Consider the following 15842-nt stretch of genomic DNA (forward strand, 5'->3'; position numbering starts at 1 on the left):
TAGAGGGAAATAGCTTGTTGTGTATACATGTATACAGAACAATAGATCCAAATGTGACAATGCCACTTTTAAGTATTAGGAGCTCATTTCGAACTGATGGGTTTCATGATCCTGCTCAACTAGCTCAGCAAGAGAATCATTGACTACCAGTACTCATTATGAGCATGTAATATTTGCTCAATAGCTTTTGTTGCTCAGTTTAAACAAAGCAGTGTGTCGTGTAACCATTATTTGCATCGGGGCAGGCTATGTTATTTGCTTGTTGTAACTTGAGAACACTTGCTGCTGATTTCTCAGTGGTGTTCCTGACAGAAGCCTCAGTTACCTTTAGATTAACAAGACATCTTATGGTGATGACACTCTGCCTAAGGGGACCTAAAGCAGCGTGACAATACAATAGCTGTGTAGCTGCCATTCTCTAGCAAACTAAAGGGTGTCTTCAGATTATGTCTGGATCCTGGATTCTCATCTAAATTATTTGAAGTTGTGCCATTGCACTGAGAGAAAAGAGGAGTAGCCTTCTGGTCTTGATCGTAGAGAACCAAAAGTGTAATGTTGTGTCCAAAAATGTTGGAGCAATGCCCCACAAGATTGCAGGGCATTGACTGGACATTGTGTTATTATATAAAACCCCATTAACTCAAGAGTGTATTAAAGTCCACTGCTGTGACAGGCAACCTGTAGATTTGCTTTCAAAAGTCTCTGACTGACTTGAAAGGAAGTTCACTTTCTTCCAGTAGAGACTGTCCGCCTGCCCTGAGGTCGGATCCAGCAGATGGGATGGGGAGTGTGTGAGTGGGAGGAGGGCCCCAACCACTGGCTGCATTCAGCATCACAAACAGCTTCAAGCCAGACAAAGACAGGCACATTCACAGACGGAAATCAGGCCATTCTGCCTTCAAAATAAAACAAAAAAAACCCTATTGAGTGTGAACATGCAATGGAAAATATCTGGATAAAATCTGCTATGGTATAAGTTGTCCCTTCAGCAGTGTATTTCCATTTAATGCTCTGTTGGTTGTAGTACATCCATTAGATACATCACAGTTGTAGCTAGTTTAACTGACCTTGACATAATTGACCTATGTAAGCAAGATATGGACAGGAATCCTTAAGTATTAGTCTATCTATATAGAGTGGTTGGAACATTTTCTGTAAGTACTCTATTTATAATAGCTATTTTGTGTATGTTTACGTAATTTGAGGTGTTAAATTAGTTTTTATTTGGCCAGTTTAGTGCTAAATTAGCCATTAGCTGCTTAATGGCTAACACGTGTGTAATTTCGATGTTATTTAGTAAGCTAGTTTATTTATTTTTTGGAAGTCATTTGCTTAATTAATTAAAGGGGCGCTATGTAGTCATAATTGTAAGATTAACTATATTAATGAGGTAATAATGCAAAGTCAGAAATATGTATTTTTTTTCCATAACTGAATAAACAAGCTGTATTGGGGGTGTTGTTTGTCATGGTTGATACCTTGTTTTCCTTTTTTTTTTCATAATAGAGACACAATGCCGCATAATATAAGTTGTATTTAATTGTATTTATTTAATCTTAACCAGTGTCTGCAGCTCTTTCTTTTCTCGGCTGAATCTGGTTGCCACATGGGAACTGCGCTCCTCCATGCACACGTTTTATTTTGAAAGCACTGACCGGATGTCTTAGCTCTGTAACCTGCCGCATTGACACTGTCAGTCTCACAAGTAAGTGGAAGCTGAGGGGCCGTGGCGATTCGAATACGGTGCCATCCGCATACCACACGGCGTTTGCCCTGCCGCACAGTGCCGAAATTTCCAGGGGAGCATGTTTGTTTTTTGTGTCCGAGTGAAGGCTGTCTGACTCCGGATGACTGCAGAGCGCTGCCCCCCCGTCTGAGTCACACCGGAGGACGCGATTCTTCAAGTGCATATCTATGGAATAAAACCAGGTAAGGCATCTACAACGATGCAACAGTGCATAGAGCTGTGACATGACACGTGATGTAGCGAAAGTAATGTGCGTTATGGTTTTGTTATTCTGGTGTGTTTCACTCTCAACAATGCAGACGACTGGTCCCGTTATGTGCCCTGGTATGTGCGGGGGGGTGGTAAACGCAAAGCGCAAAGTAATGATGTTGCACCGTTAAATGCCGCTGTTTGGGTGCGTTTTTATCATAATGTGGCATCTTGCATAATGCAGATTGGAAAAACTAGCCGTTTTTCTCTTGTGTCACAGTCTTGTCGAGCCATCCTGGTATGTGGTAAGCGGCTGTTCCCTCTAAACCTTCTTGCCTTGGACAGAATGAGGAGGAAGAAGGCTGTGGTGAAAAAAAAAAAACACAGTGTTGCCAAAAATCCACTTGAACTGAGGATTCCAGTTTCAAGGCTGCGTATTGGAGCATATGGTTTTTTTTTTGGAAATCAATCTGACAGCTTCTGGTGAATAAGTAAATGAAACTAAACTCCAACTAAAAGATGCTTTTCAACTTCCAGAATGTGCTTGTCGGTCACTCCCTTAAATAGCAGACAGGGGTGGAGGAGGGCAGGTTAGGATAACAAGTAAATGTGATCCAGATGTTTTCAGTGGTAATAATCATCCTGCAAATGCTGTGAAACAGTTCAGATGAAGCTTGAATAATCGTGTATAATCATGCCATCTCCATGCAACATATGTTCCATTTGTTAACGTATGTTTCTAATGTGCACCATGAGTTCCACCATTCATTTCAGTGCTCAAGAGGTACAGTCTAATTTAAAAGAAGGTAATTATAATACTCATATGGAACTTCAGAGAAAACTGTATTCACTAGTCCATGAGATTTGATTAAATCCCCCTAAATCAATTACTTTGTTAACTCATTTGTTATTGCTGACGTGCACAGACCAGTTGTAGCAACAAAAAAAAAAATTCTCCTGCATAAGCTTTGCATATGTCCAAGAGGAAATAAAGCGGAGGAAATGTTTCTGCGTGCTCATAAGTGTTGATGCTGTACAGTAGCAGTGGGCTGCTGCGTGGGCTGCTTAACCAGAGGACAGATGAGTAGGCTCGTCCTGTGTGCAGTGAATCAGCCTGCTATTAGCGGTACATGTGGGAGCTCTGGCAGACAAGGTCGGCGATTTAAAGTTGGCGATATTTGAGGAGCGCACAAAAGGATATGCAAATGGATTGTTTTTTTCTTTTTTATTCTGTCGCAGGAGATCTTTTAAGTCGCTCGACATGTAACCCAGATGTTTGTGCGCGTGAGCAGAATATCTGTCAACTCAGGAGGGGGTCAGCATCCTTTGGAATGGAACTGAAATTCCATAAAGAGGAACATGAGCTGTCACACAAGTTTATCTCGAGCCAAGTTGCTTGTCCCAGGAAACTCCTTTCCTTCCTCTCTGCAAAGTTCCTGAGCAGTGGAGTCAGCACACATGACACACACACACACACCCACACCCCATTTCCTTTGAGGTGTCATAGTCATAACCATGGCAATTGCGGGAAGTGAATCCATTTCACAAAAATTCTTAGCACATTTCAATGAACCCCTAGCAGCTTCACAAGTGTCCCTGCCTGTGAAAAATCACCAGATCACAAGCACCGACTTGCAACTTTGGTTCCCGAAACTCACGCCGAACATGAAAGCACAATGTACTCCTGAATCAGAACATGTTTCAGTGTTTGCCTGGCTGACACAACTCTTATTAGCCTGAAAAAACGGGGGCAGGGAGCGTTCCCCCCGTTTTGTGGCTAATGAACACAGCCCTTTGAAGGGAATTGAGAAGGCCTATTGTAAAAACACCATTGTCTGCCTGCTTGCTGCCACGGTAACACTCTCACACTGGCAGCAGGACTGAAATGCTGCAGTCAGAGCTGACGAATGTCTTGCCAGAATATGTGAGAAAAGAAAAGCCTCGTTTTACCTTGACTCTGCAGAGCGAATAGAAGTCCAATTTGTCAGATTTTTTCACAAGTCACTACTTCTGTTCTCTTCAGTTTACAGAGCTCTGGGCATGTAGAGCAAGGCAGCAACGAAAGCAAAATCATGGGAAAACAGAGAGCGATAAGTCCTCCCAGCCTGGCTCCCTGACTGACCTTTTTTGCAGTGCATTGTGTTTGTTCTTGCTCATCACTCAGTGTCTCATCTGTATATATTATCTTCGCCAAGTGTGAAACCAACAGGACAGAACTGGAGACAGAAGAACCAGTCATGTTATGCTGGACCACCTAATATCAGCAGCTCAAAAACAAAGTATTTTTAGACTTTAGTAAAGTTTTAGCCTTTTATGGCCCGACCCCTTATCCTGTTGATTTTATTAGAGTGTGGGAACATGTTTATACTGGTTACATGCATTGCGGTAGTTTCTTAGAAGCCCGGGTGAGACAGGTTAGTACAAGAGCAGACTGTGTTCTGGGGTTTGGCCAGAGAAGGGCACTTGCTGGATCAATGTGTGCATTCATGTCAGTGTTTCATGTGTGGGCATTGTGCATATTTCCCAATGTTTATATATCAGTAATTAGCTTGGAAACACATTTATTGATATAGTAATTTGTGTTGTGCACTGTCCAAAGAACACTGAGCCTGGCTGTGCAGAGAGTTTTGACGAGCCAACGTGCGTCTCTTTCTTTCAAGCAGGATTAAGTAGGAATGTTTGGCAGAGCTGGTGATGACTGGACTGCTGACATATCTTTTAGCCATCCATAGAAGTGCAGTGTTGTCATTTCCTATTCTGTTTTCCTTTCTGATAAGGCCTTGTTTTGGCCTGCATCCTCTCGTCTGGATAGCACTGACGACACTGTGTACTGGACGAAATCATTGGATAGCATACAGACGTCAGTGGTCAAAAAACAGCAGATTTCAGCAGGTCTCTGAAAAATAATAGCTGAAAATTGCCTCCCTTTAACACGGACAAAAATGTGTTTACCTTCTCTCCTCCACAGCCATTATGTCAGTGAAGCCAGATGGAAAAAAGAAGTGGGCGGCAGTTAGGGGTCGCCTGGGCTCCTCGCAGGACTCAGACACCCAGCAGGAGGCGAACCTGGAGAGCGCTGATCCAGAGCTGTGCATCAGGCTGCTGCAAGTCCCCACCGTGGTTAACTACTCGGGGCTGAAGCGCCGCCTGGAGGGCAGCGATCAGACATGGATGGTCCAGTTCCTGGAGCTGAGTGGGCTGGATCTCCTCCTGGAGGCCCTGGACCGGCTCTCGGGGCGGGGATGCTCCCGCATCGCTGACGCCCTTCTGCAGCTCACCTGCGTCAGCTGCGTGCGGGCCGTCATGAACTCCTCAGCAGGGATCCACTTCATTATAGAGAATGAGGGATACATTCGGAAGCTCTCCCAAGGTTGACCACAATCCTACATAAAGATAATATTTTAAGTATAGTGAACAATTGAGCCAGAATATTTACATCCACCTGTTTATTCATTTGTGAAACTTTGTGAAATTGGTTGTAAAGGGAACTTGTTAAAAGCCTTCCTCACCACTTCTGTAAATGATTCTGAATCATGTGGTCTACCATGTCCACTTTCTACATGCACTTCTTCTAATAACTACCCTTGATTGGCTGTCAAATGATGCGGCATAGGGGAAAAATTGTTGCACCACATCCTGCTTGGGTTGAAGCTGAAGTTACATACTGCACTGAAAGGATAAGTCCACCCAAAAATGAAAATTCAGTCATTATCTACTCACCCCCATGCTGATCAGTCAGCATGGGGGGGTCAAGTCAGGTGAAGTGTCGTAGTCCACAAAACATTTCTGGAGCTTCACAGCAAAACATTAAAATGGCTCCATACATTGTCCTGTATAATTCAAGTCTCCAGAAGCCCCCAAATTGATTCAAAAGACGTAATTTACACCCAACATGGATTACGTTGAACAAGCTGTATGGAGCCATTTTATGTTTTGTTTTGTTTTTTCCGTTTTTTCTTTTTTTTTATGTATGAAACAAGTCCCCATCTACTTTAGTTGTTAAGGAGAATGCCAAAACACTGTTTTGCGGTGAGGCTCCAGAAATGTTTTGTGGACAGCGAAACTTCACCAGGCTTTCCATCGGCATGGGGGTGAGTAGATAATGACTGTATTTTTAGATTTGGGTGAACATATCCTCTAAGACTCAAGGAACAGACTCAAATTGCCATATAGCAGGAGAGACTAGTGTAGCATAAATCTTAACAGGGAAAAACACTCATCAGTCAGAATTATTATACAATAAAATACATTTACACTTAGCACATCTTACATTAACATGGCCTCTTACCTAATTCTAATGTATATATTAAATATTATCAATGGCATAACAGCATTTACTTGTAAATTAAGTACAAAAAACTGTTAACATGGCTCTTTACACTGGTCACAACTAAGCTGATCAGATGGTTCTCTGTGACTCACCTTGCTGTGCTGAATTTCCCAGTCATGGACTCAGCTTTATACACATATGAGTCATCTAGAGCTACTTCTGGAGATCCCTAAAAATTCCATGTCACAGTCTGCTGTGAATATTGGATTTCCCCGCTTCGCACACACACAAACACATGTTTATCTTCTGTACAATGCCACATCTTTCAGAGGGCAAAGTTCAAGATGAGTTGCCGAAAAGGAAACGAAACAAAGCATTGTGCTCAAGACACAGAGGGGGAATGAGTAGAGACGGGGGTTTGCTTTAAGAGAAACAGCGCTTGGCCTGTATTGATGTGTGCGATCATGATGTTCCGCAGCTTTGGACACTTCCAACACAATGGTGAAGAAGCAAGTATTTGAGCTGCTCGCCGCCCTCAGCATGTTCTCCACAGACGGCCATCGCCTGGCACTGGATGCCTTGGACCACTACAAGGCAAGTAGATGTGAGATTGTGTCAATTGTCTAACGTCTTGTTTTTGAGCTGTTGTGGGATTTACCTCAGATGATCCCCCATCATCACTCTGAGTGATATATACCGTAACAGTGTCCTCTAGTGGTTAGTTGCAAGTATAAGCATTATTTAAAAATGCTGTAGAATCACAGTCTTTCTCAATGTTCACTTGCACTAACTTTGATTTCTCCTTCAGGGCGTGAAGACACGGCAGTATCGCTTCAGTGTGATCATGAACGAGCTGCAGGCCACAGATAACGTCCCGTATATGGTTACGCTCCTCAGTGTCATCAACGCCATCATCTTTGGGACAGATGACCTCCGGCAGAGAGATAAGACCAGGAAGGAGTTTATCGGTAGGTTCTGTCATCGGCTGCTGCTGAAAAATTAATCAGTAGTCTGTAGTCTCTTCATGAGTAAGGTCAAACTGTGGTAAACAGAGCGCTGGAAGTGTGCAGGGAGGAAAGCAGGCCATCAGCAGGAGCTCTATTACAAACATCTCTGTCACTGGGTCTGTCTAAGAATAGGTCTAACGGCCTCATTCTCACTTTGACAAAATGCCCGAGAACTGAGCAAGCCTCAAGTGGATAAAGCATTGTGTATTCATGCATTTCACACAATAACCAGTGACTTTCAGTTTGAGTTTTAGTTTCAGTTTGACGAAAAATGCCGTCACTCTTGCACTGATTGAATCATACTGACCTAATGTGCCTTTGATGATGTGTTTGTGAGGAAGTGAGTGAATGAAACTATCCATGCGTCTGTTTTCTTTAGTGCATTGTTCTTTCTTATGGGTTGTGGACAGGATTAACCTTGGACTGAGGACCTTTTTTATTCTAAGACATCAGTGTTGCCTAAAAATTGCCACAGTTGAGATAGTTTGATGAATATGCAGTTTGCCGCTTCACAGTTAATTTCTATCTGTAGAAATTGCAGCATGGTTAAGTGCAAATCGCAGAAGCTGCAGTTTTTCTGATAAAGTCAAAACATGTCACAAAACAGCCTTCTGGTAAAGTACTGTAGTGCTGCAGAGATAGCATCGCCTACAAATTCTGTTCTCCAGACAAATAAAATGAGTTTGTTTGGGACAGTAGAGGGACAACAAATGTCACATCATCATGATTTTAATAGTTTTTTCAGTTAGATAAAAAATTGAAATGCAAAAATGGTCATTTGCACTGATTGTGAGTCGTATTGCAAACGTAATATCTGTCAAAATAATCGTAATGTGATATTTGTTGTAACAATATCGAACTGTTGCAGCTCTGAAAATCCTCTTCAATTCATCATAGTGCCACCCACCACCAATCAGCCATTTGTTTGGCCACTCCTCTTCTGCCTGATTGCTCACCTGTTTCTTCCTGCCATTTCCCCCCAAAAAACTAACATATGGCACGATGGAGTGATGTGTGACATCTATTTAAGATAAACTTTTCTTTAAAAAACTGATAATTGAGTGCTGTGATACTCAAAGCTGTGTTTTATTGTTGTCTTGCAGGGCTTCAGTTACTTGATATTCTGCCAAAGTTAAGGTGAGCTTCCCTTCTGTTCATGTTTGATTTTGTCAGTCGCTTAAACTCTAAAGCAGATTTTATGTGACATCTTAAGTTTTAAAGGTTATTTTTAAAGTTCACATTCATTGCAATCTCAGTAATCAAGTAACCTGTGCTTTTAGGAAAAGATGTGCGCAATTTGCATCCATTAATGACAGTAATTTGTGTAAAAGGCCCTTACCTTGCTTTTTACAAAATTGAGTGTGGCATTTAAATGTGATAAAGTGTCCCCCATCAGTGATGTGTATGTGGGTGGTGTGCAGGGAGCAGGAGGATGAAGACTTGATAATTCAGTGTGAAGCTTTTGAAGAGGCAATGGCTGAAGATGATGAGGAGCTGCTGCGGGTCTACGGGGGCATTGACATGAGTAATCACCTGGAGGTTTTCACTACACTTTTTAACAAGGTCTGATTGGCTTTATCATCTCCTACTAAGATCATCTGTTAGATAGGAGACTGATTGAATCAATGTTACAGATGCCTCGCAGTGAAGGAAATGCCTCTGATTAACACAGTGTAATTCATTTAGTTTTTGTGACCATGACAAGCCCTCCATGCATGTGTTGTGTGCAGGTGAGCAGCTCTCCAGCCTCTCTCCAGCTGCTGTCCATCCTGCAGACGTTGCTGGTGCTCGGGCCAGGCCGCTCTGATATCTGGCTGGCTCTGGAGGCCATCACTAACAGAGCCATAATGCTGGCCCAAGACTGTGAGTCAACACTGAGGCAACAATACATTCACGTTAGGTCAACACTCTGAAGAGGATAATGGCCAGATAATAGCCTCCTATGTAATTTGTGCATGAAGGGGTGTGATTATCCAGGAAAACAGGTCGTAGCGATGAAATGGAGGCAGCTGTTGACAGGACGGCTAAGAGCTTTTGTTTTAGTGAGAGACGTCGTTACAAATGAGGTTCATCTGTGTGTATGTGTGTGTGTGTGTGTGTGTGTGTGTGTGTGCAGCTCAGATGGAGTCATCTGAGAAGATCATGCAGCGGCTGATGTTCTCCAAAGGCTGTGAGGGTCACCATGAAGTGGACGGGCTGCTGGCCAAAAAGGACAAGGCGGTGCAGACCGACCCGGACCATCAGGACAAAGATAAGTCAGACGTCACATCCTCTCCGAAGCTGCTGTGTGCCGCTCCTCCACCCCCACCTCCTCCTCCTCCTCTACCACCTAGTATGTCTAACCAGTGCCCACCTCCACCACCTCCTCCGCCTCCTCCACCACTACCTGGAGGGTTTGGCGGACCCCCACCACCCCCTCCCTTGCCTGGAATGCCACCGCCACCACCACCACTGCCCTGCGGTCCAGGCATGGCCCCGCCACCGCCACCCTTGCCAGGGATGGGTGGAGGACCTCCGCCGCCACCTCCCTTGCCTGGAATGCCACCGCCACCACCACCACTGCCCTGCGGTCCAGGCATGCCACCTCCACCTCCCCCTCCCCCAGGCATGATAGTGGCTATGAGTAGTCAGGCCCTGGGGTGCGGCGCACCCATGAAAGCAAACCGTTGCCCCACCCTGAGGATGAAGAAGCTCAACTGGCAGAAACTCCGCTCTGTTACTGGTGAGTGGATAAAACCTTCCTGTGAAGTAGCAAATTATTTTAATGAAGGTCTGTCTTTTATCTTTATGAAGCAAGTCCTGACTGAATCTCATTTTAAGAGCCCACTTTGATGTATACTATGACTTAAAAATTAAAATGTTAGAACGTTTCCATCTGTCAAGATATTTCTGACCCCTCAGGCCATTTCATATGTTGAAATAGAACAGGATTATTGGAAATGTGAGTGAAGACATTGGCAGAAGGCACCTGTGAAGAGAATAGTTGATGGGAGTTATAACACACATAAACTAAATGGACCATTATTCCAGATTTGGTTATTATTTAAAGATCCCCACTGCCCATGTTTTAGGATGTGTATAAAACACTACTTGCAATAATAATTTGGGTTTGATATTCCCACAGAAAAGTTCTATTAGCTTCTTCAGAATTGTTAAAATGACTTCAAAATTCCAAGATTTATGAATATGTAATTATTTTTAGTTCCCAAAGTTTAACTGCTGGATACAAGATGTCTCCTACCTCACTGTAAAGTCCATTCTCAGTGTGTGTGTGCACTGGAGGCTTCGGGTTTCTACAGGTCACTCGTGTATGCTGAATATTGGACCAGGATTGGATTTGTGACGTCACAATAATGCTTGTAGGCCTGCCTCTTAATATCAGATTTTCAGTCAGCACGGACAAAATGTACACTTAAAGCAACGAATGTGAAAACAGCCTTCACACAGTGAATCTCAAACAATCAACTGCAGGAACAAGATGAAACTGGAGAGGCGTTGCAGAGGATTCCCCTGTGTTTAACTTCAAATGAGTTTCAGCCATGGTGTGATGTTGATACAAAATGGTGCCACATGAGCTCGTGACAGTCTCCTCGCTTCCTCACGCAGATGGTCACTCCATGTGGGCCTCGGTACAGAAAGAGCCTCCTCCTCGGGAGCCGGACTACAGCAGTATCGAGCAGCTGTTCTGTCTCCCGGTGACTGAGCACAAAGACAAGGGGGCAGCTGCTCCTGTCAAGAAGGAGCCTAAAGAGGTGCGCTTGGTCAACACTCGACACAGCTCCTCAGAGCTGCAGCACTCAGAATAAATGCACCTGATTATCATAGCTGAATGATCAATGTACCTCTCTCACTTTCCCCTTTTTTTTTTCAATATAGATTACTTTCATTGATCCAAAGAAAAACTTGAATTTGAACATATTCCTTAAGCAGTTCAAATGGTAAGATATGACACATTATTTTGATGGGTTTTTTTTAAATATAGTTTGGTCGATTTTTCAGCTCAATCTCTTTCATTTCTCTGTCCAGCAAAAATGAGGACTTTGTAGCCATGATTCAGAATGGGGACCGCTCTAAGTTTGATGTAGAGGTGCTAAAGCAGCTTTTAAAGCTCCTACCAGAGAAGCATGAGGTTTGTACTATGCTCCAGACTCTTTGCGCACATATCTATCATTAAGGGCCCACTTTAGAATGGCAAGTATGACTCACTGTCGCGTTTTTTTAATTCAGATTGAAAATTTGAAGTCTTTCCAAGGAGAAAAGGAAAAGCTGGCTAATGTTGACCGCTTCTACAACTCCCTCCTCACTGTACCATGGTAACTTCTTTTACTGGTTATCATGAGCGTGCTACATGTGTATGTCATGCTTAGCTCCTTATTTACTTTGCTTTCTGGCTTTTCTCCCCAGTTATCAGCTGAGGATTGAGTGCATGTTGTTGTGTGAGGAGACTTCATCAGTGCTGGATATGCTCAAACCTAAAGTCAAACTGGTGGAGGAGGCCTGTCAGTGTAAGTAAACTCTACGCCTTTAGCTCATCCTTCCCCACCTATCCAGCTCGACATATGTATTATATATCATCAAACTAACACGTTACAAAACAATTTCCCAGCCCTCAAAATGAGCACGCTCATGCCCAGTTTCTGCAGGCTCATCCTAGACGTCGGCAATTTTCTCAACTATGTAAGGACCTCTTCGTTCTCATGTATTTTTCACCTCCGCTGACATTTAGACAGAGCTTGCATTTTTAATTATCGGTCTACTTCCAGGGGAGTCACACAGGGAACGCCGAGGGGTTCAAGATCAGCTCTCTGCTCAAGCTTACAGAGACCAAGGCCAACAAGAGCCGCATTACGCTGCTTCATCACATCCTGGAGGTACACGAACTGGCTCACAGCTGCCATAACTTAATTTTTTTCCTCTTCATTATGACCTCTTTAATTACGCTCTGTGTGGCTTGTTTTGTAAAGGAAGCGGAGGCGAACCACCCGGAGCTGTTGGAGCTGCCAGATGATATAGAGATCTGTGAAAAAGCAGCAGGGTATAGAAAGCTTTCACGTCTAGTTTAGCTTTTTAATTGGTCCTCAGAGCATCTGTAACAGACATATAACCAGAGGTCTTACCTTTGTCCTCAGAGTTAATCTGGACTCTGTTCAGTCAGAAGCCAGTGCCTTACTGAAACGACTGAATGAGACCGCCAAGAAGGTCTCCAACTCTGAGGATGAGGTGAAGGAGCAATATGCCAAGATTCTTGAGGTAAGATGATAATCTCTGCTTTGCCAACACATTTAAGAAGTCATTACTCTTTTTTGTTAAAAACTAAATTTTCTCTGCTGCAGGAAAGTCTGGAGGCATGTCGAGCTTTGAGTGAAAGGTTCACTGCAATGGAGAAGAAGAAGAGCGAGCTGGCCGTCTACTTGTGCGAAGACGCTAATAAGCTGTCGCTTGAGGAACTCTTTGGAACCATCAAGACTTTCCGAGGACTTTTCATCAAGGCACTAAAGGTCAGGGAGGATACTTTGTCACGGTTAAGTAGTCCTCTTTGGTACGGGGGTAGCGTTTTCTTCAGAACATGGGTATCATTGTGTAAAAACTGAAAGATGTTATTATGTCTCTGCTCAGACGATACAAAGACAAATTGCTATGTACACTGTGTGCTTGGCAGTGAGTGACATCCTGACTTTGATGCTAACAGGAAAACAAAACCAGAAGAGAGCAGGCGGCCAAGGCTGAGAAGAGAAAGAAGCAGCTGGCAGAGGAAGAGTCTAAGAGACAGAAGGGAGAGAATGGAAAAATAAGTAAGCTGTAAAGAGCCCACTTTTCTTTCACTGTAATGGCAATTTCCTAACCACAATGTAATTTGACCATCATGTATTTTAAGCCCTCTTTTCTTACCTCTCCTTTGCCAGTCAAGAAAGGCTTCGTGCCACAGGACGACGGCTGCATCATCGACCACCTCCTGGCGGATATCAGGAAAGGTTTCAGCCTAAGAAAGACCAGGCCAAGGTGCGATTCGGAAAGCCCCCCTTCTAGTGAAAAGCATAGGGATACCTGCCCGTCTGGTAAGGACAAGAGACTACGGCCCCCATCCGCAGTTCCTAGCTCCGCTCCTGAGCCTCAACACAGCTTGCTGCTTTATCTAGGCTCTTTGATTTGTGCTTTAACACCCACTTGCCATCTAGCTATGCTAGCTCCATTGCTTGGTTGCTTTGCTGATCTTTATACGCTTTTACTTGCTGTGAAATATCGCCCCATTTTAAGATAATAATCTTCAAAATGTATATACCTTTACCATCAACATTACCGACTTCTCCCCCTCAGGATCAAGTGTGAAGCCTGTAGGCGAAGAAATCGAAGACACGGCCACCACTACCGCTCCCACCAAACCTCAGACCACCGAGGGTCACCTGCCCATCGCAGGAGAAGTGAACGGTTTCATCAGCCCATCCGAAGAGACTCCACCAGCTCTGCAGAGTGTGGTGCAAGACGGACCAGCTGCACCTCCCAACACACTCCCAGGAGAAACAGCCATAACGACACAGGCACCCCCGGGAAGACCTGCGTCGCTGCAGGAGGGGCAACGCCCACAGGAGCCTGCAGTGTCTTTGCCAGATCCGACGCAACCTCAGCCTCAGGTTAAAGCGGAACACCAACGATGTCTCCCCACAAATGGCTTTTCATTGGATTCAACTGAGAGCAGCGCCCTCAGCCCATCTTCCCTCTCTGATTCGGACCTGCTAGAGGCCGTGTTAGAGGGCACCTCCAGCCTGGTACCTGAGAAGCTGGTGCCTGAGGAGCCAGCGGATATTAGTGTGACTGTTCAGATCACGGAAAGTCCTTTACCTGATACAGACAATGTGCCACAGAGCAGTGAAAGCAATAAAAAGGGAAGTGGGAAAGGTGAAACTAGTGATAAAATAAGCAGAGATTTAACAGAGAGTGTAGGACAAGAGAAGGGTCAAGAGGAGCAGGAACACATTATCGTAAAAACACCCGACCAAGATGAGGTCGTGAGTTTCAAACATTCGGACGCTAAAAGCAGTGTGACTACACTCAGTGAGGGCATCGAAGGGTGGGACGTCCCCGATGGACTGCGATCAGAAGATCTGCCATCAGTGTCTGAAGCAGTGCCTCCATCTCTTGAGCCCAAACCAAAGAAACAGCAGAGCCTCTTTAAACGAAACAGAAAGAAGAGTAATCAAGGTAATCCATCCATTAACTTCAATAAAGATCATGTTTGGAATGCTAGACTCTTCATATGTTTTAAAAGGAAATCCTTATTTGTTTTATTTTTAATGCATTTAACTTTTTATATTTTCTGTATGGGCTATTTTAGTGTGTATTCATAAGTATTTTTGCATGGTCACATGCATTTTATTAAAGAGTATCTGTGTTGCAGTGTGCTGCGCCTGATTTGCAGATTGATTATTGAATGGATTTAAATATGGCCAGTTTGTTTGAATGCTCTGTTCTCCGTTCTGAAACACAAGGTAACAGTGGGAAAGGACACACTAAACATAAAAAAGGCTGTGTGTTGCAGTGAGGTAGGTCCAGTCGGTGGGATGGCAAAACTGTAAGCAGGAATATCATCCTAATGAATTCAATCACCGTCGACGCTTTTGTCCAAAATAACACGTCATCTGTTGGTCTAACTGGAATCTGGAGTCCATTTGTCTATGTTGTCCGGCTTTTAACACTCACTCTCGCTTTAACACTCAGTGATCAGGCCCTTAATCTTAACAGCATTGATCAAATGTGTCTTGAGGTGATTCTTATGTCCATCAAACCAGGGGAAAACTAATCCTGAAAGTATGATTATGTGCCGCAATTAATCCTCTAAGTAAATTCTCTGATCTCAAACAGCCTCGCAGTCTGTGGAGTCTTTGTGAAGTCATCGTGGACCGAGTTATTTTCATGAAAGCTGTCACTTTTTTATGTCTCTCCTTCCATATTTTCTTGTCCATTCCCCCTCCCCCCTCCCCCAAATCTGCAACTGGGACTGTTTAACTTACTAACACAGTCTCGTGTGCTTCCTGTAAACTGTGCTTTGTTAATCTTGACTTTGATGAAAGATCCTGTGTGTGATGTAAATGCATTAAAGATGTTTTTACCACTTAAAAAAAAAAGTTTTTAAAAGATATTAAAGTAATTTATTTAGACACATTTCGATTCTGAGTATTCATTTTTGTCTTTGTTTCCCGTAGGTGACTCCAGAAAAAGGAAATCAAGAGGAAAAAGAAAATGTTAAAGCAGTTCTGAACTGGAAGGACTGAAGTTTAATTTATTTTGTGAGACTACATGAATAATGACTCCCTGGAGAGGATGCAGAGGTCTTCCTTTTGCGATGATTTGTTTTTCAAGATGAACAAGAGTTTAAAAAAAACATCCAGGGCTGGGATCCCCACAGCATGGGTGTCAACAACATGTCACTTTATGTAAATGAGTTGTAGCTTTTGTGTATATGAGTGGTTCTGATTCAGAAAAAAAGAGTTGAATATGCTTTCTATGTTTTGTATACTTGTTGTAATATGCAGTGAATGTGTTTTTTGCCATATGCTCTATTTACTGTTCAGCACCTAGAGAAAGAAAGATGCAGTGTTTGGTGCAAGATATTTAATTCTGCTCATCAAAACAA

General features: G+C 43.5%; 2 protein-coding genes across 2 annotated transcripts; both read left to right on the forward strand.

Annotated features, from left to right (window-relative positions):
* The first annotated feature begins 1841 nt into the window (after positions 1–1841).
* Positions 1842–8354, forward strand: inf2 (inverted formin 2). Its single transcript, XM_073484005.1, has 5 exons — positions 1842–1929; positions 4905–5306; positions 6685–6800; positions 7015–7174; positions 8317–8354. The coding sequence occupies exons 2-5, from the start codon at positions 4910–4912 to the stop codon at positions 8352–8354; spliced, it is 711 nt and encodes a 236-aa protein (XP_073340106.1). The 5' UTR covers positions 1842–1929; positions 4905–4909.
* LOC141010867 (inverted formin-2-like) lies at positions 8264–14608 on the forward strand. The gene is made up of 17 exons (XM_073484004.1): positions 8264–8350; positions 8635–8776; positions 8944–9076; positions 9330–9935; positions 10820–10965; positions 11090–11151; positions 11240–11342; positions 11441–11526; positions 11618–11718; positions 11820–11890; positions 11977–12084; positions 12178–12248; positions 12343–12463; positions 12547–12711; positions 12903–13005; positions 13117–13269; positions 13529–14608. The coding sequence occupies exons 2-17, from the start codon at positions 8687–8689 to the stop codon at positions 14554–14556; spliced, it is 3147 nt and encodes a 1048-aa protein (XP_073340105.1). The 5' UTR covers positions 8264–8350; positions 8635–8686; the 3' UTR covers positions 14557–14608.
* The last annotated feature ends 1234 nt before the right edge of the window (positions 14609–15842 follow it).

Source organism: Pagrus major, chromosome 16 (assembly GCF_040436345.1).
Source record: "Pagrus major chromosome 16, Pma_NU_1.0".
In the NCBI taxonomy this organism is placed as follows: Eukaryota; Metazoa; Chordata; class Actinopteri; order Spariformes; family Sparidae; genus Pagrus; species Pagrus major.

Excerpts from the sequence above, each read along its gene's own strand:
- inf2 (XM_073484005.1), top strand. The coding sequence starts at position 4,910 with ATGTCAGTGAAGCCAGATGGAAAAAAGAAGTGGGCGGCAGTTAGGGGT. Across the intron at positions 5,307-6,684 it reads CATTCGGAAGCTCTCCCAAG|CTTTGGACACTTCCAACACA; the intron begins GTTGACCACAAT and ends GATGTTCCGCAG. Across the intron at positions 7,175-8,316 it reads GACCAGGAAGGAGTTTATCG|GGCTTCAGTTACTTGATATT; the intron begins GTAGGTTCTGTC and ends GTTGTCTTGCAG.
- LOC141010867 (XM_073484004.1), top strand. The coding sequence starts at position 8,687 with ATGGCTGAAGATGATGAGGAGCTGCTGCGGGTCTACGGGGGCATTGAC. Across the intron at positions 12,249-12,342 it reads ATCTGTGAAAAAGCAGCAGG|AGTTAATCTGGACTCTGTTC; the intron begins GTATAGAAAGCT and ends CTTTGTCCTCAG. Across the intron at positions 12,464-12,546 it reads AATATGCCAAGATTCTTGAG|GAAAGTCTGGAGGCATGTCG; the intron begins GTAAGATGATAA and ends TCTCTGCTGCAG.